The 21,269-nt window shown below is 49.9% G+C and overlaps 3 protein-coding genes across 16 annotated transcripts in view; 1 reads left to right on the top strand and 2 right to left on the bottom strand.

Moving 5' to 3' along the window:
- LOC122385881 lies at positions 1 to 19,399 on the bottom strand. 8 transcript variants are annotated; one of them, XM_043374501.1, is made up of 5 exons: positions 19,386 to 19,399; positions 3,290 to 3,394; positions 2,775 to 2,883; positions 2,301 to 2,488; positions 1 to 1,037 (listed from the first exon to the last, which is right to left on the bottom strand). In XM_043374501.1, the coding sequence occupies exons 2-5, from the start codon at positions 3,371 to 3,373 to the stop codon at positions 897 to 899; spliced, it is 522 nt and encodes a 173-aa protein (XP_043230436.1). In that variant the 5' UTR covers positions 3,374 to 3,394; positions 19,386 to 19,399; the 3' UTR covers positions 1 to 896. The 8 variants fall into 8 exon arrangements, with proteins under 8 accessions (XP_043230436.1, XP_043230440.1, XP_043230439.1 ...); XM_043374505.1 differs by lacking the exon at positions 19,386 to 19,399 and adding an exon at positions 8,440 to 8,457; XM_043374504.1 differs by lacking the exon at positions 19,386 to 19,399 and adding an exon at positions 8,297 to 8,326.
- On the top strand, positions 8,568 to 15,787 carry LOC122385880 (non-structural maintenance of chromosomes element 3 homolog). Its single transcript, XM_043374497.1, has 7 exons — positions 8,568 to 8,616; positions 12,459 to 12,528; positions 12,962 to 13,201; positions 13,638 to 13,815; positions 14,240 to 14,328; positions 14,693 to 14,824; positions 15,094 to 15,787. Exons 2-7 carry the CDS (start codon positions 12,469 to 12,471, stop codon positions 15,199 to 15,201), a joined length of 807 nt encoding a protein of 268 aa, XP_043230432.1. The 5' UTR covers positions 8,568 to 8,616; positions 12,459 to 12,468; the 3' UTR covers positions 15,202 to 15,787.
- LOC122385878 (protein O-mannosyl-transferase Tmtc3-like) overlaps positions 15,855 to 21,269 on the bottom strand; it is a 60,083-nt gene continuing 54,668 nt past the window's right edge. For all 7 annotated transcript variants that reach the window (XM_043374484.1, XM_043374486.1, XM_043374480.1 and 4 more), the window contains 4 exons: positions 18,557 to 18,847; positions 17,374 to 17,655; positions 16,949 to 17,143; positions 15,855 to 16,668 (listed from right to left, as the gene is read on the bottom strand). In XM_043374484.1, coding sequence (XP_043230419.1) covers positions 16,444 to 16,668; positions 16,949 to 17,143; positions 17,374 to 17,655; positions 18,557 to 18,847 — 993 coding nt within the window. In that variant the 3' untranslated portion in view covers positions 15,855 to 16,443. The remainder of the gene's footprint in view (positions 16,669 to 16,948; positions 17,144 to 17,373; positions 17,656 to 18,556; positions 18,848 to 21,269) is intronic.

The following is a 21,269-nucleotide window of genomic DNA, read 5'->3' on the forward strand; positions in this document are numbered from 1 at the left end:
TTCTTTTCTCATCAACAGGCAGTATATTCCAAAAATACGCGTACTGCGTAGAAAACTACGATGAAATATGATAAGCGATGAGATTCTCTAGCAATCCCAGCGTATTTCACGGGGAATGGTAAGCGATATTTAGCCAAAAAGCTCAGCGTGCAAATCTAAAACAGAACTACGAACGGGGTGTGCAACGTACGAGCTTAATTAAAAAACAACGCACATCAATTATTGATTCACTGCGGGTGCATTGGACGGACTAAATCAGCAGCCACCAGCACTCCAGATGAACTCGCAAGCATGCGAGTTGCGAATGGATTACACAAACAGCTAGCTACGTCCCAGCACGCTTCCAGAGTCGACACATTTGGTGACATCAATTACATACCAGCAGTAATACCTCGGCTATCAGAAGCAACCCGACAAGTTGGAATGTTACAAACAGTCTCGATAACGCTGACTGCCGGGGAGATTCAGACAAAATGGATGTTCGGCAGAAAGCCGATGGACGGACGTATTTACACAGCGCTGGAGACAACAAACGGACGGACGGACGGACGGAGGCGCGAGCCTGTTGCCCGCCTCGATACAAGCCTCAACACTGCGCAGAACGGGCAGGTAGATACATGAGGGAGAGAAAACTCCGTTTCCTCAGAACACGTTCTGTGGATCGGTCAACAGTCAACACCTATCCCGATCGTCTGAAAGTAGCAGCGACGACCAGAGCACTCATCAGCAACCGATCACTAAAAGCAGTAGACCCAGCCGCTACCACATCTCTCCCAACGGCGGCAGGGCAGGCCGAGTCCCAACTGGTGACCGTAATACCCATCACTGCCTCGGGCACCCAGCGCTAGCGCCGCGTGCCACCGATGAGCACTCGAAACCATGACCGCACTCGGCGCTCACAGCTGCGGGTAGTACACCTCGATGATGGGCATCTGGTTGAACTTGATGAGCTGGTACTGCGAGTAGACGCACAGGTGGCAGTAAAAGTGCAGCGCCGCGAACAGGTACAGGATGACGAGCGCCATCACCGAGTACAGCTGAAACGACAGTGGTAGTAGTGTCAGCGGCGCAGTAGGTAATCAAGAGGTACACAATCAATGTGTAGCGTCTACGGTACATCAGTGGTCCATCAGCCAGTCGTATATAGGCGTTACGTTAGCAGTATGTCATCGATTGGACGCTACAACCGAAGTGCCGTCCGATCTAATACTGAAACAATTTAATTCACACATGTCGGCACCCTTGACTTAACCCTCGCCCGCACATGCCATTTTCCCATCCTAGAACGCACATGGGGGGGGGGGGGTGGTTGCCACCCCCCCGCGCCATTTCGTTCCTGTTGGAGATAGAGCTTAGCAGTAAAGACCAAAAAGATTCTTTGGGAAGAGACGAATCCAATGATACCCAGTTATACCTTCTCAGGTCAGTCATTGACCTTCCAGGTCAGGTCAAACTAAAAAATGTTGCTGTTTTGGGTCACCGTTGGATATCAAGTGTGCTGCTTATCAAATACCGATGACGATGCTGTTTTCTGGTGCCAAGCCAGCTAGAACCTCTTTGTCACACTACCCGACCAGAATTTTGCTGCTGAGGTCATTTCAGGTCAAGTTAGGTCAAGGTCAATTATATGTGTTTGTATGTCTGTGTGTGTCTGTGTGTATACTGATGTGTGCACCGATTGTTTTTGGGTCCATATTACATAAAATCATGATCTGAGAAGCTTTTACCAAAAATGCAGTCAAAAAACTTCAAAAAAAGTAAATTCAGCTTGCCTAAAACGCAATTATCTTAGGTGACCTAGGTTGACCTTGACCCTGACCTTGACCCCTGTACATCGTCGAACAACATGTTCCATGATAGGTAGGAGGTAAGACTGGCAAAAAAGGCCGAAATCAGGGTGTCAAAAGCTCATAAGGCCCATGGCAAACGCAAGATGTTGAGAATTGGCCATTTGGGTCATGACATGACCTGAAAAACAAGGTCATATCTCCGAAACCAAAAATCACAGAAACTTGAAATTTTCAGTGGACATCAAGAAAGAATAGAGGAGCAGCTATACCAAAAATCAGCCTTCTAGCTCTAAAAATGTTGAGTGCAGAGCAGAAAGACTACCTGGGGGGGGGGGGTGGCAACCACCCCCCCCCCCCCATGTGCGGGCGAGGGTTAACCGGCACGGTCACCAAATAAAACCGTCTGACCCATTCTGAGCTTATATGAATAATACACGTTCACACCGAGAGAGTCAAATCAGTCCACCACTACCAACGCAACGATCCGCGATGCAGTATGTGTATACCCACCAGTGAGTAGTACGTGTAGACGAGCCAGCCACCGAACACGAGCATCAGCAGCACGAACAGGAAGTTGTAGATGATCCACGGCAGCAGCATGAAGCGCAGCTCGCGCTTTACGCCCGACGACATCATCAGCGTGAGCGAGGCGAAAATCACAAAGTACAGGATAAGACCGAGGCCCCAGCCCAACGTCGCTGTGGGTAGACAGACGGTCAGGTAAGAAACGGCTCAGAGATAGCGATCGTGAGCTGACTGGTCATTTATTGACTGCATATTAACTACCTATCAAATAAGATAAGAGCAAACGAATCTTGAAAGTCGACAAGAACAGACGGAGGCGCGGTTGCCGAGACACAGCCAAGTCACAGAGTCAAACATATATAATAAAGACCCAAACTAAAAGCCAGTCGGCCTAGCCTCATCTATCCCGCCTCCGCTGCCGCCCAGCAATCCAGCCTCAGCCGCCGTCCCAGCACTCACAGTTACTATATCCGCCGTTGTTGCTCTCGAAGAGCGGCAGGTAGAACTGGGACGACTCTCCGCCGGCCATCTGGTAGATGACGAACACAATCGCCAGGATGTTCATCACCTGGGAACACAGACAGTGGACGGACGGTGTGAGACATGAAGCGAGCGGATCCACAGCATAGGCTGATAATGATAAAGTGAATAATTAAGTCATCACGGGGTATCGATGCACAACATCAGTACCTAAGTTATAAAAAAGAAGTCAGTCACATGGTGGCCATTGTCAGCCAAGGAATGAGCGGTAATCAACTACACATAAAATAGGTGACGCAGAAATAGTTTAGGATGGATAGAAGCAGGATAGTCACGAATATTGAATAAATGCAGTTCTTCTGCTCATTGGGTACCTACCTGTATTAGTACCAAATAGCAATGCATAATTCATATTCAATGTACAAAGGACAATATATTAAAAAAATGGATCACCAGAAGCTCCTAGACAGGAAACTAGTGCTCCAGACACTCACCAAGCAGTATGCGGCCACAGCATGGCTTCCTTGTCTGGTGTTGTCATAAAACATCCAAGGACTCCAGCAGGACCGGATGATCATTTTGCAGTCTCCTTTTCAATTCTGAAACAAAAGTTAACATTCAGCTACTGGGCATTGACAGGTAAAAATATTATACAATTCTCTAAATGGGCATTTCACATTCAGTCAGACTGACTGTCAACTAGTTTATCATTTGTCCCATAGATTAGGTAGGTATATTGGATTACAAAACATTTGATCCACCTTAGCCTGTGGTGGAACTTGGAGCCTGGCCATAATGACGATTCCAAAACAACCCCAGTTTCTTCAGTGTTAAATCTAAATACCTACATGAATAGCATGTGACCTCAACAAGGCTGGCCTGGTACACAGGGCCTGGTTGGTTGGTCTATTGTTAGGGTGAGTACATGCAGAAGCCAGGTGATGAAAGTGAAGGCTTCTGCATGATAATGCAACCTTTAACACGATAAATTGGACATGAAGCTACAGGGTGTCCCAGAATTACCCGGACATTTATTTTCTGGCTAAAAGTACGATTACGCTCGATTCTAATGATATACAAGCATCATACTTTTATAAGATATCCCTAAGCTATCAAGCTTGGGGACTGTGTGCTTTTGGTGGCCGGTAACAACTCGAGTCAAGTATTATCTAGAGTCAAGTAAGAGTAGTCCTTTTCCGTTTTCAGCTTAAGCCACTTATAGGCAACGATGGTCAATCAACTCCCGTTTTCAACTTTGTAAACGGACTTTCGGCATGGTTTTCGCTGGAGAGCTTCAGCAGCTCATCTGCAAGCAGTTAGGATTGAGCAAAGCGCAATTATATCAGCTAACGAAGCCAGAGAGAGCAAGAGATAAACCTGATTGACAAGCTTGGGCTCGGCCATAAAGGGCCATGCACCAGTTGTCAAACGGGTGGTTGCTTGTCATGGACAACAAACGTCACTGATCTAGCTAAAAACTAGCAAAACGATAGATCAGGATTATCTAAAGAACATCAGTCTACTTTCCACCACTATCTTCGCAAAATTTTGGAATTTGGGGTCCCTCGCCTGAAAAAGATGCGAAAACTACGGGAAAAGCAGCGAAAATCACTACAATTCATCCCAAAAATATAACATATACAACAAAAATTATATTGAAGCACACTTTGTGGTCTAACGAAGGTATTCTGTCATTTGAACCGCCCGAAAAAGGCTTGTGTGAACGTCAGATGGCTACAACGCCCCAACAGCAGAGACGGCCAGGCACCCGTCGAAAATCAAATTGTGAGACATTTTGAGCCACCGTGCACTCATTGGGCTTGATATGATGGCCCAACGACAGCCGTTAGCACAAAGTGCTACTGCGGTAATATTCTACCAGTAAAAAAACTGGATGCCGTAAACCAAATGGCCATGAACGGGTTTGTTTTGGAAATCAAATCTATTGGAAGCCAAAGGTCCCGCCATGTTCAGACATGGAGCTTCTCCACTTCAGATGTAAAAAACGCGGCAAAAGTGGTGTAGGCAGCAATTTTTGTTTTGGGGGATAAAGCCTTATGACCCGGGAACACTTTGATGTTAAGTTTATCTTATATGATCGTATTATCCTCCGGCAACAGGTCAAAGAAAACAGGCCTTCGCCCAGTTTCGGGAGAGCCGTAAAACAACTGAGACCAGCAATGGCTGGCATTTTCAATCATTGTCGGCTGATCTTGTAACAAGCGTATCTATTGCATGTGCTATTTCACAGCCACCCTAGTTGACTATATAGGACGACAAAAAGAAAAAAGCGCAATCATGTTTGCCTTATTTTATACGCTAATTAACAATGTCCGGGTAATTCTGGGACACCCTGTAGATGACAATGTACAGGGTGTCCCAGAATTGAGCGAACATTCATTTCCTGGCTAAAAGTACGATTGCGCTCGATTCTAATTAGATATACTTTTATAAGACATGCCTTAGCTATCGAGCTTGGAGACTGTGTGTTTTTGGTGACCGGTCACGACTCGAGTCAGTTATTATCCAGAGTCAGCAAAGACTAGTCCTTTTTCGTTTTCAGCCTCAGCAACCAAAAAAAAATTCATGGTGAATAATTCTGAAGTTCGTAAACGGACTTTCGGCATGGTTCTTGCTGCAGAGCTCCAGTAGCTCATTTGCAAGCAGGCAGGGGTGAGCAAACTGCAGTTATATCAGCGAGCGAAGCCAAAGAGAGCAAGAGATAAGCTGATCGTCAAGCCTGGGCCGCGACCAAAAAAGAGCATGCACCAGTCGTCAAGCGGGTGGTTGCCATGTCATGGACAACAAACGTCACCCATCTACCCAAAAACAAGCTAAACGACAGATCAGGGTTAGCTACGAAACATCAGTCTACTTTTGACCACTATCTTCGACAAAATTTTGGAATTTGGGGCCCCTCATCTGAAAAATATGCCAAAACTAACGGAAAGACAGCGCAAATCACTACAAAGCAGCCATAAATCATAACATATGCAACAAAAAAGTGAATGGAAACACACTTTGTGGTCCTACGAAGGTATTCTGCCCTTTGAAGCGACATAAAAAGTCGTGTGTGGACGTCAGATGGTGACAACGCCCCAACAGCGGAGACGGCCAGGAACTCGTCGAAAATCAAAGTGTGAGGCATTTTGAGCCACGGTGCACTCATTCAGCTTGATACGATGCCCCAAAGACGACCGTTAACACATATTGCTACTGCGGTAATATTCACGCATTACAAAAACTGGTTGTCGTGAACTGAATGGCCATAAACGGGTTTGTTTTGGAAACCAAATCTGTTGGAAGCCAAAGGTCACGTCATGTTCAGGCATGGAGGCTCTCCACTTCAGATGTCAAAAAACAGCGCAACAGTGGTGTAGGCAGAGTTTTTGGTTTTGAGAGAAAATGCCTCATGGCCTGAGAACAGTTTGGATGCAAAGTTAATTGAAAATATTTATAGTATCCACCGGCAAGAGGTCAATGAAAACCGTCTTACAACCAGTTTCGGGAGACCCGTAAAACGACTGAAGCCATCATCGTCTGGCATTTAGCTACAATTGTCGGCTAATGTTGTAGCTAGCGTGTCTATTGCATGTGCCATTTCGAAGCTACCCTCACTGGCTATATCGGACGATAAAAAGAAAAAAAAAACTGCAATTATTTTTCCCTTAACTTATGCACTGATTAACAGCGTTCGGTCAACTCTGGGACACGCTGTATGCATCACATGCCTCTACTCAGAGAATACATCTAGGAAAACTAAGAAAATAAAACCAACCTCAATGTGGCCTTGAATTTGGTCCCCAAAGCTTGGAAGATATCTAAGAGTGCTAAAAGACCAATAGCTTCCTGAGGGGACAGCAGACTGCAGTGTGCTCATGCTGTGTCCCAATGACCATTATCTTTGGCCATGTTGCACCAGCCACCATAACCTCGATAAGCACTGCACTGAGGTAAGGCTAGCACAGCTCCAAATAAGATATGCAACAGCTTCCTGACACAGCAGCAAAACTGCAGAGGCATCACATCATAAATTAGGCATAGCCCCACCTCACTGACAGTCGTCAGGTAATACAATGTTGTGCATTATAGTCTGTGTACCTCTCGCTGCTGTTATATGCAACTTCAAGTAGGTAGGTTAGGTAGGTAAAGGCTTAAAATCATTTAACAGCATGCAAATTTGATGCAAGCTCTTCGCCGACGACACGAAGATTTACCGTCGGATGGTGGGCAACCGGGATGACGTGGGCCTGCAAGCCGATATCGATGCGCTTGGTGAGTGGTCTCGGAAATGGATGCTTCCGCTCAATGTCGCGAAATGCAAGGTAATGCACACTGGCCATCACCATCCAAACCTGACCTACACGCTGCACGGTACCCCGATTGAAGCGAGCGACGAGGAAAAGGACCTTGGGATCGTGATCGACAGCGACCTGAACTTCAAGAAACAGGCATCAGCGGCCGTGTCAAAAGCTCGTCAAACCCTGGCTGTACTGAGACGCTCTTTTGCGAACATCAACGAGTCCACGCTACCATTGCTTTTTAATGCTATGGTCAGGCCGTTGTTGGAATACGGTAACACGATATGGGGACCATTCAGTACCTATAGGCAGCCAGAAGAGGCTGGAACGAGTTCAGCGCCGGGCGACCCGAATGGTCTCGTCCGTGAGACACTTGCCATATCGAGAAAGACTACATAGCCTCGGAATGCCTTCACTGTTCTGCCGCCGCCGCCGAAGAGATATGATCACCGCGTACCAGCTGTTGCACGGAGGCATGGCGCTGACACCGGAGAAGTTTCTGACATTGAACGAGTCTGACCGGACAAGAGGACACAGATGGAAGCTGGGCAAACCACATGCTAGAAAACTTGTGAGCAGAAACTCCTTTAGTATCAGAATAGTCAACGACTGGAACACACTTCCAGACTCTGTGGTGTCAGCGACGTCGGTGAACCAATTCAAGGCGCGACTGGACAAACTCTGGAAGAACAAGATGTATGACATCCCTTTACCCTAAGAGTCCAGTATGTACATCCTCACGAGCTTGATGAGAGCGGGATCCTCAGGCCAAGTGGCCTTCTTTAACCCGAACACCTTGAAGGTAAGGTAGGTAAGGTAATTGTCAATGACAAGGCCACAGCCCACATCAGCGCAACCCACTTGCAACTGTTATAGTTAAGGTAAAACATCCAGCAAGGCTCATCGCCCAATAGGTAGGTAGGTACTGTAAAAAAGCAATGTTCACTCATAACCCATCTTGGTCTACATGAACAAACACACACAAACACACTTTTAGGTAAACACTTAAGACAATTTGAGCTTGGAAGAAAAATATCCAGCAAAATATTCAAATAGTGCTTTATCCCCGGGCCGGCTTGGGCTGGCAGTTCAAAAAGCTTAGAAGTCCTGACTTCCTGAGGTAACTCAAGCAATTGAAATTGAAATGTACACACTGATTTAAAAAAAAAAATAAGAAAAATTCCGAATTCCTTCTCTCGCTTTAGCCGTTGAACCCAAGTTGAACGAGTTGAACCAAGGCCAACGGTATTGACGGGTATGTGGTAAGCGTCGCTGTTCAGAAGATAAAGTAGTAGCAACCTGTTGCCTAGCAGTTTGTTTGAATTGTAACATTTCTCGCATACAATTGGCTTAGAAGATACTTAGCGAATGCAATATAACTGCAAATCCTGTGAGCGAACATAATACGCCCTGCGCCATGAGCGTCTTTAGCACGTTAAATGAAACTTTTAGGTAGGAGCTCAAGTGAGCCGGCGTCCTATTCCAACAACAACAACAACAACTCAAGTGAGCCATTCACGGTGACTATGAGCCATTGAGCTGCCATTGAGCTAAAAAGAGGAGCAAAAAATCTCAGGCAAGGCCAATGGATTAGAAAGCAGTATAGAAATAATCATAAATTTAAAGTGAAGTGGCCTTGAGTGTAGTTATTGAGTGATGAACTGGTAGTATCAGTATAACCTTGTAGTTGGATTAGATTTGTTCAGTCAGTCTTAGCTCTGTTTGGTCGCTGTTTTTATATCAGCATGCTGTCAGCGTTCCCCATACAAGGAAATTATTGCTGGCGCTTCTTGGCCTCGTCTCATTAGTCATTGGTCTAACGAATAGACCACCGGCTGAATAAGTTGAATTCGACCAATGAGGAGCCAAGAAGTAGCAGCTAAGAACTAAGCTCCACCCACCGCATCCCTACGTCAGCCTTCCGTCACCACACACAGCAACCGCTGTGGTCGATCGGGACTGGCCACATGGAATCGTTCACCACACTGTGATGTCATAGCCACCTACCCATCCCCTAAACCCCACACCTGCTGCACACACCGGCCACTGCACTCAGCAGTTTGCGGTGCCCGTGAACAACCCTCTTGCTCATCACTCAGGCTGCCCAAGGTTAAGGAGTCAGCCTAGCATTTGTCAAGCATGGCTTGAACATCTCTGCAGAAGTTGCATTAGCCATTTTAGTGACCAGATGATCCATGTTGCCTTTGACATGTTTTGAGTGATGGACAGAATGCGCTGAAATTTTGGTGCAGCTTCTGGTGTAATTTTGCACAAAAATTCTGGCACATGGGTGGACAAAGAAATTTTGGCACTAGCCACTAACAGATGATATTAGAAATTTCTGTGCAAGATGGCAAGAACTTACCTTAGACCAACCTTAGCTCACTTCAATTGCTGCACTCTACTTTCAAATCATTAGCCCAGGTCAAGTACTGATCGGTGACTGGGTCTGCCCCTGCCCAAGCCCCCTGGGTTTGCATTTGTGACAGCTGTCAGATGATTGGAGCTAAAATGCAGACTGGGCTGGTTGATCTTCAGGCTCCTAATTGCTGAAGTTGTGTCTGCAGCCATAGTAAACAGTCTATAAGTGGGGTTTCACAGGGCCCAAGAAGACTTGTCAAACTACTAGACCTAAGGTTCCTGTCCATGCCCTGTAATGTGGGGTGCAATTACATTAGGAGGAAGCTTGTTCGCTGAGTCGTCTGAAGATACATTCAGAAGTTTTGCATGCAGTTCAGTTTGATGATCAATGTTCAGTGCTCTGGATGATTGTCTATTATCCAGTGCTGTTGCTATGTCGAGTGATATTCCCGAGCTTTATGTCTTTTATGTCCTGGAATGAATGAGACAATACCGCCCTACGGGCTGCTCGCGAAAATGTCATGGTTTTATAAGTGCCATATCCATATCGCAGGCTCATGTCATCTCTCATTTCATTTTGGAAGTAGGTACAGGTCTCGCGGGTTTAACGGTAGGTTTTGCACCTAGAAAATTTAGTGTACTTCAGACTATATCTTCGTCGTTCTAAGCTTTTAAGTGTTGAAGATGCGATCGACTTGTTGGGTAACAAGCCGGCCATGATCGTGTAAAATGGCTTCATGGTAGATCGTTTAGTTTCTGAGATATAACCGGAAATGTAAAAGTGCAAAACCTACCGCTTAATCTCGCTAGAGCCGTACTTTGAGCCGTGACTATAGCGACAGAAAAACATTCTTGTCGGGAAAGCATTCTTGTTCAATGCTTTTTATCCAGTCTCTTTGTTATTTGTTATCTAACTTTTTAACGTTGGTGGCATAGATAAGCATGTGTAGGTGCGTGAATGGTAAAAAGGTAGACACAATATGACACGAATAAGCTTCAACTTTCGGCACGAATTGTGCTAAAATTTCTACGCAAAACCGCTTGCGCCGAATTTCGGCGCTTGAGGGTCCCTTAGGCGTCCGGCGTAGTGTATAGATTTTTCCAGTCTAGCTCAGTGGGAAGGCGGTCATTCAAAAATTTATTGATTGGACCAGGGGGTGTTCACGGGCACCGCAAACTGCTGAGGGCGGTGTGTGCGGTGTGTGCAGCAGGCGTGGGGGTAAGGGATGGGTAGGCGGTTCTGACGTCACGGCTGCGTTCGGTGGACGGTCCCCTGTGGCCGGTCCCGAGGGCTGTTCACGGGCCCTGTGTGCGATCGGACCGTACACAGCCTCCAAGCTCCGCCCACTGCGTCCCTGCATCAGCTTTCCGTCACCGCACACAGCGACCGCTGTGGCCGGTCAGGACTGGCCACAGCGGACTGTCACCGCACGCAGCCGTGACGTCAGAACAGAACCGCCTACCCATCCCCTACCCCCACGCCTGCTGCACACACCGCACACACCTCCCTCAGCAGTTTGCAGTTCCCATGAACACCCCTCCGTGTTCCGACCGACCACAGCGGTCGCTGTGTGCGGTGACGGAGGGATGACGTAGGGACGCGGTGGGCGGAGTTTGGAGGCTGTGTACGATCCGACCGCACAGAGGACCCGTGAACAGCTCTCAGTAATATGTATTATGTGCACTGCCAGATTCTGGAGTTTGCTGTTTGGTTTTCTATTGGTGACCCCTGGTCAACAATACCTACTGTTGGAATTGGATTAAATATAGTCAAATACAGAAAAGGTACTGTCAGTTGAGTGTGGCATTGGCTAGGTCTATTGTTAGCTGTCTTACCTATAGTCATACTATTACCACCATAAGCTGCCAACACCTACTGTTTATAGTATACACACCCACCAGATGCCTCCTAAGCGTAGCTCATCTCATAACCAGCAACTCCATCCTGCTGGCCCATCTGGTGAGTCTCAGTCAGGGACCACTGGTACCAATGCTTGGAATATACCACGTGGGTAAGTTTATGATCGCATTCCTCACGGGCTTCCTGCACCTCCAGCTGCTTGATTTCACTTATGGGCATCACCTTCACATGGCTGCAGACATGGGTGCTCTATGGTATAGGCTTGGTAGGACCCGAGCCGTACCAAATATTTCACAATTTTAACCTTATCCCCAGGGTGCTGCATGGTGAGAATGGCTTTTGTATCCTAAAGTTAACCATTAGAGCCCTATCCTAAAATTTCATCAATAAAGTGACGCCCGTGGCTGCAGAGCTGCTGCGATGCAGATAACTTTTGAGCACAGTGGCTTCAGTCATTTCATGTGCAGGGTCGTCATAAGGGACCGGTAGTCTGTTACATCGGGGAATCACGGCGAAAGCCTTTCCATCTTTTGGTCTAATAATAATTTCTACATTACACTCCAGACGCTTTGGTGGGACGCTGTTCACGTTCACGTTGAGTGCTCTGCCCCTCGGCGTGGGGAGATGCAACCGAGTTTGGCTTCCTGGGCAATATGGTTCGCACCTCGCAGCTTGATCGCTCTGCACTTTGGATCCGTGAACTGCCTAGTTAGTCCTGTATGCCATGCCACACGATTTTATTCGGTACGGACTTTGCTTTATCTTTGCGAGGGACGGTTGTGTGTGTCTGTAAGTGGGCTCATTGGTGTGTGTGTGGATGAATGTTTGCCATTTTTAAGAAGTGTGCTTTGCATTTATTTTAGCATGCATCTTTTATTCACGGTATGATTCTCAGATGAAAACGATTTTTTTTTTCGATGGTGCTGCACGACGAACTCACCCTTGTCAATTAATGTTGCGACTCTACTGTCCAGTGTCCATGCACATGTGTGTGTGTTTTTTTAACTTATGTTGCGTAGCTTTAGCTGTAAACTTCTTTCCTTATTGGCCAATGAATCACCCAGTATAATTGAGTTCATTTTTATTGGAAATGGGTGACAACCCATGCGTGTGATTTCATCTCACCTGTTTTGTTTGCAGGCTTCTAAGAATGCCGCGAGGAAGACCGAGACAGTCTCAGAATGGGACCAGAGCCACGCAGGATGATGACGTGAGTGACGGTCGTCCCCAATACTGACTCACCGGGCATCCAACTGATTATCCGCTGACGACAGCTGGTGCGACAGTCTAATACTGACGGTCTTGTCCGTCCCTATCCCGTCTGTAACGGTCTATGTTATCTATATTATGGACGATGCCTCGGTCCCAATGGCCCAGGCACTGGGTGACCCAAGAGTGCGGCTATCGTTTCCCGTGTATAACCTGTGAAGGTAAATGATCCCGCTCCCTGTCAATAACCCCTATGTTCAAATCCGTTTCCCGTCTGTGACGCTTATGTACGCTTCTCGTTCCCCATACCTATGTAACGCTTTTGTGTGATTTCCGTTCCCCCACATATAACACCTATGTGTCACTCCCGTTCCCCGCCTGATAACCCGTTCACCGCCTGTAACCCGTCTGTGCGACTCCCTCTCCGCCGCCAGGACGGGCCGCTGTCGCAGTCACTCTCGCAGTCGCAGTCGCAGACCCAGCGGCGCTCTCAGCGGCGCCTGTCTCCGGTCGAGGAGGAGCGGCTGGCCGCCCGCGTGGTGCGCTACGTGCTGGCGGCGCACGGCCGCGGCGAGCCGCTGCGCCGAGAGAAGGTGCGCCGCCTGGCGCTGGAGCCGCAGCACGGCGGCTACGTGAACCAGGTGCTGCAGGCGGCCGACGTCAAACTGAGAGACGTGAGTGGGGCGGCGTGTGTCCTCTCTGGGCCGACCGGGTAGGGAACTGAGCTAACTGGGGGGAGCGGATGAGGCGTAATAGATTGGGATTTATGCCTGTGTGTCATCCCTTTCTCTCTCTCTCTCTCTCCCCCCCTCTCTCTCTCCCTCTCTCTCTCTCTCTCTCTCTCTCTCTCTCTCTCTCTCTCTCTCTCTCTCTCTCTCTCCTCCCCCTCCCTTTTTCTCTCTCTCTCTCTCTCTCTCTCTCCTCCCTTCGGCCCTCCCCACTTCGCTTTCTCACTGTAGGCACATGTTGGTACGCTTCCCGTTGCTACCAGTGTTCGTTCTCCCTAACTAAATGTAAGTCTTATCCGACATCACTGGACCCTTCGCTGGTTTATCCAGCTGAGCTACCCCTCCCTCCCCGCCGTGCTAACTCTAACATCGTCATCCCCAGGTGTTTGGTATGTCGCTGGAGGTGTTGCCCAACAAGCGGGACCTGCTGCTAGTTAACCAGCTCCCCGTGGTGGAAAATGCGCCGCCACTGCTCGCAGAGTCCGAGCTTCAGAAGCACGGCCTGCTCGTCGCCATACTGGCGCTCATCTTCATGAGTGGGGACGCCGGCGTGGATGAGGGTACGTAGATAAATCAGAGCGACTGCGGCGGACGGACGTACGCGGTACGTGGCATTGTTATCTGTCAGATGCGGGTTATTTTTGCTGTTAGAATTGCGTATCACAATAGAATCAATGATCAAAGAATAAAGAGTATCATTGTCCTGTATGGTGGCCCTGTGTAACTTAGCGTCTCCAGGTATCAGGATCTGTGGCAACGGGTATAGACAGAACCCCTGCGGTTTTGAATCCGACATGTTCGGAGCGGTGATGAGCCACAGAAACCGATGCGCTCCCCGCAGCTGTGGTAGAGCGACATGACGACCGGTTCCGTCAGTAATCTCATTAGTTTAAGTCTGAGCTCCGAGCGCTGGTGCTGCGCCGCCGTGGATCTGTATTTGTGTGACTAACGGGAGCGATTCCCCGTCCCTATTCCGCCGGGTAGATACGCTGTGGAGGTTCCTGTCAAAGCTGGGCGTCCACAAGGACCATAAGCACGAGTGTTTCGGCAACGTGAGGAAACTGGTGACCGAGGTAAGTCAATGGGGCTGTGAGGCTAGTCAGCCTCTTCACACTACCATTAATTATGAGGCCGGTGAGAAGTGCATTAGGCTAGTCAGGAACGTATGACCGAGGTTTTTACCAGGGGTGGCGGACCGTGCTGACGAGTAATGACTGGTGTGACTGATGACTGATAAGTGACTGATATGACTGTTGTCACGGCAGCTGAACGCCTCACTGAGGTGTTACTGGAGTTCTGTCACGCCGGCTATGATCTTTCGTGTTTGACGCTGGCAGGAGTTTTGTCGCGACAGCTATAATGTGTAGTTTGTCTAACGTCGACAGGATTTCTGTCGCGCCGGCTATGATTTGACTAACTGGCTTCTGACGTCGACAGGAGTTTTGTCGCGCCGGCTACCTGCGTAAAGAGGAGGAGGTGGTGAAGGGTGTCACGGTGCTACGGTTCTTCTGGGGAGACGCCGCTTCTGTGGGTGTCGACGCCGTCGACCTGCTCAAGTTCGTCTGTACGGTGAGACACTCTTCGAGCTGAGTGAACGGAAATTGGGGAAGCATTCGAAAGTAATGGAAGTATGAATGGTAAGCTAACGAGTGGTGGGTTGATTTAGGAACTCTACACAAGGGAAGTTACGTAAGCGGGACGCTTAGAGGGAGGAGTTGAGTGAGAAACTCCAGAGTCCCGAAGAGGGTGTGTATATTATCACCGATATCACTAAATGTATTCTAGTTGCCCTGCGAGCGCCGTTGATCGTCCCGTCTCCCCCCCCCCCCTCCCCACAGATCTGGGGTGACGAGGTGGAGCCAGAGCAGTGGCAGGAGCAGTATGAGCGCGCGCTGCAGCTGCAGGAGGCCCGCGAGCAGCGCGAACAGGCTCGGCAGCAGCAGTGACGGCCCGCGGTCCGTGCCACGGGCGCCCCGCGGCTCAGAGTGTGAGAGGAGCCTGCAGTACAAACTGGTAAGCTGTGGAAGGTAACGCGGGTAGCGCCGCGAGGTGGAGAGTGTTCGACCCGGGACTTTGTGCTGGGAGCGCGGACGGTGCTTGAAGTTCGGAATCAGTTGGCGAAGAGGTGCTTCAGACCTTCTGTCTAAGCCCAACGTCATGAGATTATTGTGTGAGATTTGATACCGAGGTGGTTCTGATGTACCGATGACAGGCTTGTCAAAGTAGCGCCTCATACTGAACAATTACGTTGCATTCGATGTCATTTTCATAACTGCCACCCGACTATCCCCGGGGTTTTCGCTTGTGCCTGGATTTGTCCACCATATGGACCACACTCACTCATCACATGTTGCCCCGGCTGCGTCCGTGATCAACGCACCCGATTCGGACTTTCGGACGGAAAAGCCATAGCTCGTCCGGGCGCTCTAGCGGCTTCGTCCTCGCTTGTACCTGAGCTTTCACGGCATCGAGTGTCTGTGCACGGTGTGTTGATTGTGCTTTGATTGTTCGCGAAGATACAACGTTGTTCCTTATCTTATGTGATGAACTGGAAGAATCGTGGATTTTCTGGGGCACACACCCGAACCACACATTAAGCGGAATGTATACTGTATGTATTTTATCACAGTCAATATCGGCTCCGACGGGGCCCGCCGCGCCTCGGTGCCCGATCTGCGGGACCTCCAGGGTCCGGCGCCCAGCCGAGGAGTCACCCTCAGGGACCAGCTCCTGATCTGATGTACCCTGTTACAGTGCACAACAAAAACCACCGTGCCAATCCATACCGAACAACAGTTGTCACAAGCACCCGCAGTCGACACGTCAACCGTGCTACCACAACACGTATCGCAGTTCGCACAGAAATAACAATCATCTCGCAAGCTTACATAAAATATTGAGCACAACAGCATCAAAATAGCCCGGTGATAACGCTCTCATTACAGCTCGTCATTAGGACACAGAGTTCACAGAGGACAGTTCCTGACAATACCATGTCGTATGACCGTCCGCCGATGCCCCCAGGGCCCGGCGGATTTACACAGATTAAAGCAGGACGACGCTCCGAGCCGGCGGGGCGACCACTGGCCCGCGCGGTCTCAGACACGCGAAAAGTACCGCAGGCCCGGGCGGGGAGCGTCGCGGGTTATCACAGCGCCAAGAGTTCAGCCAACACCCACGGTCGGCTGTTATGCGCCCGGCTCGGGCCGCCTAGTTGCCGATTTGGCCGCCTGGCGGCGCGCTCGGACAATCTGTAGATGTCGCTGTATGTAGTCTTCGTCGGGCGCCAGCCGAGCTGCCCGCTCCAGACACTGCTGGGCGCGCTCCAGGTCGTCCCGCTTCACGTGGACTACGCAGAGGTTGTGCAATCCCTGCACGTGATCCGGATCCACGCGCAGAATCTGCTCGTAACACTGCGGGCGACAGAGCGAGGGAGCAGGTAAGAGAATGAACGATAGAGCGCGGGGGAAATGAGCGCCATCCACCGGCCACCGCCGCCGGCCGCTAACCACTCAGGCGTTCAAAACTGACCGACCACGGAAACAGTGCAACGCAAGCAATAGTTGATCACTCATTAAGCCATACATTAAGCCATACAGCATTACTTTTGATCACGCCACCAAGCTGCCGATTCGGGACCCATAGACAGCCTGAGAACGCCTCCTACCGGTTTGCCGTACCCACGCAGCCCACCTTTTGCGCCTCGTCCAGGTCCTCGATGTTGTTGATGTAGATGTCTCCGAGCAGGATGAGCGCCTTGACGTGGTCCGGGTGATGTTGTACCAGCCGGGTGAGGAAGGGCACGGCCTCCAGCGGCCGGCCGGCGTCACTCAGCAGCAGCGCCAGGTTAAACAGCGCCGAACGGAACTCGGGACGCACCTCCACCGCCTGGAGAGGGGACCGGCGGGAATCAGCCTACTGAGAACACACAGCGCGGCTTTACAGAGGAAACTGAGCATACTAGGCACGCATCAACACTAAGGCTACCTCAACTTCGAACTGCCCGCTTGGCCGACCAGCCCGCGCCGCTAAACCACTTACACGATGGACGCGGGGTGCCGAAATGAGCTCAGTCACAGTTTGAACAGTCACTCTAGTCCTTGGCTCGCATTACTCACCTTTTTGAGCCAGGCCTCGGCGGGCACCAGGTCGTGGTCGTCCATGGCCAGCATGCCCAGGTTGAAGTAGACCCTGTCGAGTCCGACGGCCGACGGTCGGAGCGCGATGAGCCGGTGGAGCCGCTGGTAGGCGAGCGGCCGCCGCTCCGGGGGCCCCTCCTCCTGGATAATCACCGCCGAGTTGAGCAGCGCCTGCTGGTGGTCGGGGTCGTGCTCGAGCGCTCTGTCCAGGTAGGCCTGCGCCTCAGCCTGGAGGCCCTGCTCCAGACACACCACGCCCAGCTGTAACAGACGAGAGAAGAGGAGGGAGGGGTGTTAGAGCATACAACTCCAGTCCCTGGGCCTGGAGGCCCTGCTCCAGACACACCACGCCCAGCTGTAACAGAGAGGAGTAGGGGGAGGGAGGGATGTTAGAGCACGCAACTCCAGTTCCTGGGCCTGGAGACCCTGCTTCAGACACACCACGCCCAGCTGAGGAAGGGAGAGGAGATGGTGTGTTAGACAACCAAATACTGCGGTAGTCTCACAGCGAAATGAGCCCACGAGAAGAAGCGAAGACGGAGAGGAGGATGTAATCATTACGTTTACTAATCAATCACGTTTTGTTCTGTTGCGAGCTACACAACATAGCGTCTGGCACACAGCCCGTCAGTGAAGATAAGCCCACGCCGTGTGTGCTAGGCGGCCACCCCATCTCACATCATTTTCTCGGGAATCGGATGGTCCGCAGCCCCCACACCCCGTCCCAGTCGCCATGGCGGCCCGGGTGGTAACACGACGCCTGACGCCGTATCGCGGGCCAACAGACGTCCGGCCATCGGCCCGCACTGCACACAACAGTGTGGTAAAGGAAATACTACCACCAGACACCGCCCAGCAACACTGAACGCCCCAGCCCCCACCGACAGTGTGTATACTGTCTACATAACCACAGCCACAACAGGCTCCAACAGCCAGAACAGGGGGAGGGGTGGGTTGGGCCCCCGGCAATGGATAGTTAAATGACACGCTGAATGACTGGCAGGCTAGCCCACTGGCTGGCTGGCTAGCTGGCTGGCTGAAATAACTAACGACTAAATGAACAACGGACTGACTCACGGAAAATGACTGCTGTAAGGGAAGAGATCGGATTATCAGTAACACCCATTGACCAATGTAGCACCGACTGGTCCCGTTCACTCACGTTATAGTAGATGTCCGGGTTGTGACTATCGTAGGTGAGCGCCGTCTCGTAGACCCGGCGCGCCTCCTGCGTACGGTTCAGCTTGATGAGCACATCACCCCTGTTGATGTAGGCCTGCGTGTAGTCGGCCCTCATGCCGATCGCCTGTCGGTAGAGAGCGTCCGCCTCCTCCAGGCGGCTGTGGTTGCGCGCCAGGAGGTTCGCCAGGTTCAGAAACACGTTCAGGTGGTTGGGCGCGATACGTGCCTGGTACACCTGGCCAGGCCGGGCACGAGGCAGCAGCGACTTCGCCTATGAAAGAGGAGAGGGGCGGGTCACACACAGTTGCAGGGAACAACAGAGTAGGAATACTAATCACACTAAAACTAAAAGTAAACTCCCGGTTGCCGAACATACATTGGCAGCACACGCCCCGACCAGCCCCGCGTCCAGTGATGGATCGGCCTTCAGTCCGGCGCCACCAATCCGGACCAAATTGGAGCCATCCCTCAGCCGCGCCGGCTTGCCGTTCCATCACCTACAGAACTTTACGTCCGTGTTGTAGCTCAGAGTTAGCACGGTACGACCACATACCGGAGTGGGGAGTAGCTCGTTGTATTCTACCGTGCCCCGGAATAAGAGACGGCGGAATAACCTAGAGATAGTGATGAGGACATTTCCAAAGATACGACCCTGATCAACGCTACAAAATAAAATTTTACCGCTAACATAAATTTGATTTACTCATAGTTAGGAATTAACGCCGTCCGTCGTTAAGTGAAGTAGGGTAGTGTGGGGTAATTTGAACATATTTTTACGTCTTCTCCGTTGTACCAAATTCCAGTTCAACCCTGGATGAAAAAAAACTGCTTCAGTAGCGCAAGTGTCACTTGCTTTCACCATTGCAAGCCTCATTTTTGGACGAGCCGAGCATACCTTGAATAGCATAGCCTCACTTTTCCACCAAGTCACGGTGTGTTCAAATTGCCCCACCGTGGGGTAATTTGAACATACTGCCTTTACCTGTCGTAAAAACGATAGTCTCGCCAGCACCGATGTTGTTTGACCCATAAACAAATAGGCAGAACAATTCTAAACATACCTTCACTTGAAAAATCAACACAACAGCAAAAATAACAGTTACAGAGTATCAATATCTGCACGCTGCACACCGGTCAGTTGACAGAATTCTCCCCTCTTCAATTAACAGAACGTCTATCATTTTTGTTCGATAAAAACTCTCCCAACCGTACTACATCTGTTAAAGTGGTGCCAATCGAAACCTGGACATTTGGAGTTCTGATTTTGTCCAATGTCCAATTCGGAATTGGTTGGACAAAGGTAGCAGACTGGACAACATTGGACGATGGCTTGCTACACTTCAGCGCTTTTTATAAAGTAATCTTGCATAGCATTGATTGGCGAATGGAAAGCTTGTTAAGCTCTCAATATAATGAACACTTTTCGGCTGGTAAAATTACATGATAAGCGATATAAATGACGGTTTTGAGTGTTGATAGCTGCATAATTTTTGGACATATTTGGACAAATAGTTGACTTTAAACATTTTTGGACGGAAAATCAACAAAAATGCCGGACATTAGACGGATATTAGACGTAAATTTTCTAAAACTGGCATCACTTATCTGCTACTGCCTTGGGTCGAAAATATTGGCAAAAAAAAAAAAAAAACTGGGAGCGTTGTTGTTTCGGAGCTATCCCTGTCTTCATTCAAATTCTCACACTATGTTCAAATTACCCCACGCTAAAAGTTATTTTGCCATTTTAAAAAAACAGGGTTCAAAAGCAAATTTCTTGGATTTACGGCACTGATTAGGTCATTATACAACAAAAGCCGTTGCGTATTAGGCGCTAGCAATGCAAGATTTTGCGCTGCAATGAAGTTGCAATGACGTGTTGTTAGGCGTTTTTCCTTGCGAAATTGATTTTTTACACTGTGCGTCAACATCTTCATTCCCTGAAACTTTAAACCCCGTTCATATGATAGCCCTTTTAGTTACGATAATTTCTCTCATTGGTCTTATTGTCATGCCACTTATGGATTTTCCGCAATTTTCTGTTATTCACACTATGTTCAAATTGCCCCACATGTTCAAATTACCCCACCCTACCCTACCAAGTTATAGGAGACCCGCTGTAGCTACTAGCAACCTACGTAGGCCCTTCTACCGGCAGTGAATGCCCAGCGCCCAGTTACAAATATAGTGTGATGAGCCCAGTTGACACTGCCAATCCAGCCGAGCGATACACTGTAAACTCGGCAGCGGTGGTCGTCCGTCCAACTTTGAAATCACCACCCGCGGCTGTCTGTCTCCAGGGCCGCCGCCGGAAGAACGGGGCGGGAGGGGAGGTGAGGCTACCGCCGTGGGGGAGGCGCTACTCGCGGGTCCGAGTTTCAGGGATCCTGGCGCAGTCAGCCACCAGAGGCACTTTTCTGACGATATCTCAAGGCGGGCGTCAACGTAATGTAGACATCTCAGGATGGCCGGTTGGACCAAACTTCAGTCGGGAATGGGGGGGGGGGGAGAGATTCGCTTCACTGCTTTTAGACCGGCCACGAGTCTGCCCCGGGTGAGGGGCGGGGAGGCTCAGTTCCTAGACCCAGCTGCCGAGATACGGGTCCCGGGCCGCTGCAGCCGGCGCAGTCGATTTTAATTGACTCCGGGATCTGTCTCAGATACGCCCAAAGTTTCAACGCGGATCGCAGACTGAG

This window comes from Amphibalanus amphitrite, unplaced genomic scaffold, assembly GCF_019059575.1.
Source record: "Amphibalanus amphitrite isolate SeventyFive unplaced genomic scaffold, NRLGWU_Aamphi_draft 000234F_arrow, whole genome shotgun sequence".
NCBI lineage: Eukaryota > Metazoa > Arthropoda > Thecostraca > Balanomorpha > Balanidae > Amphibalanus > Amphibalanus amphitrite.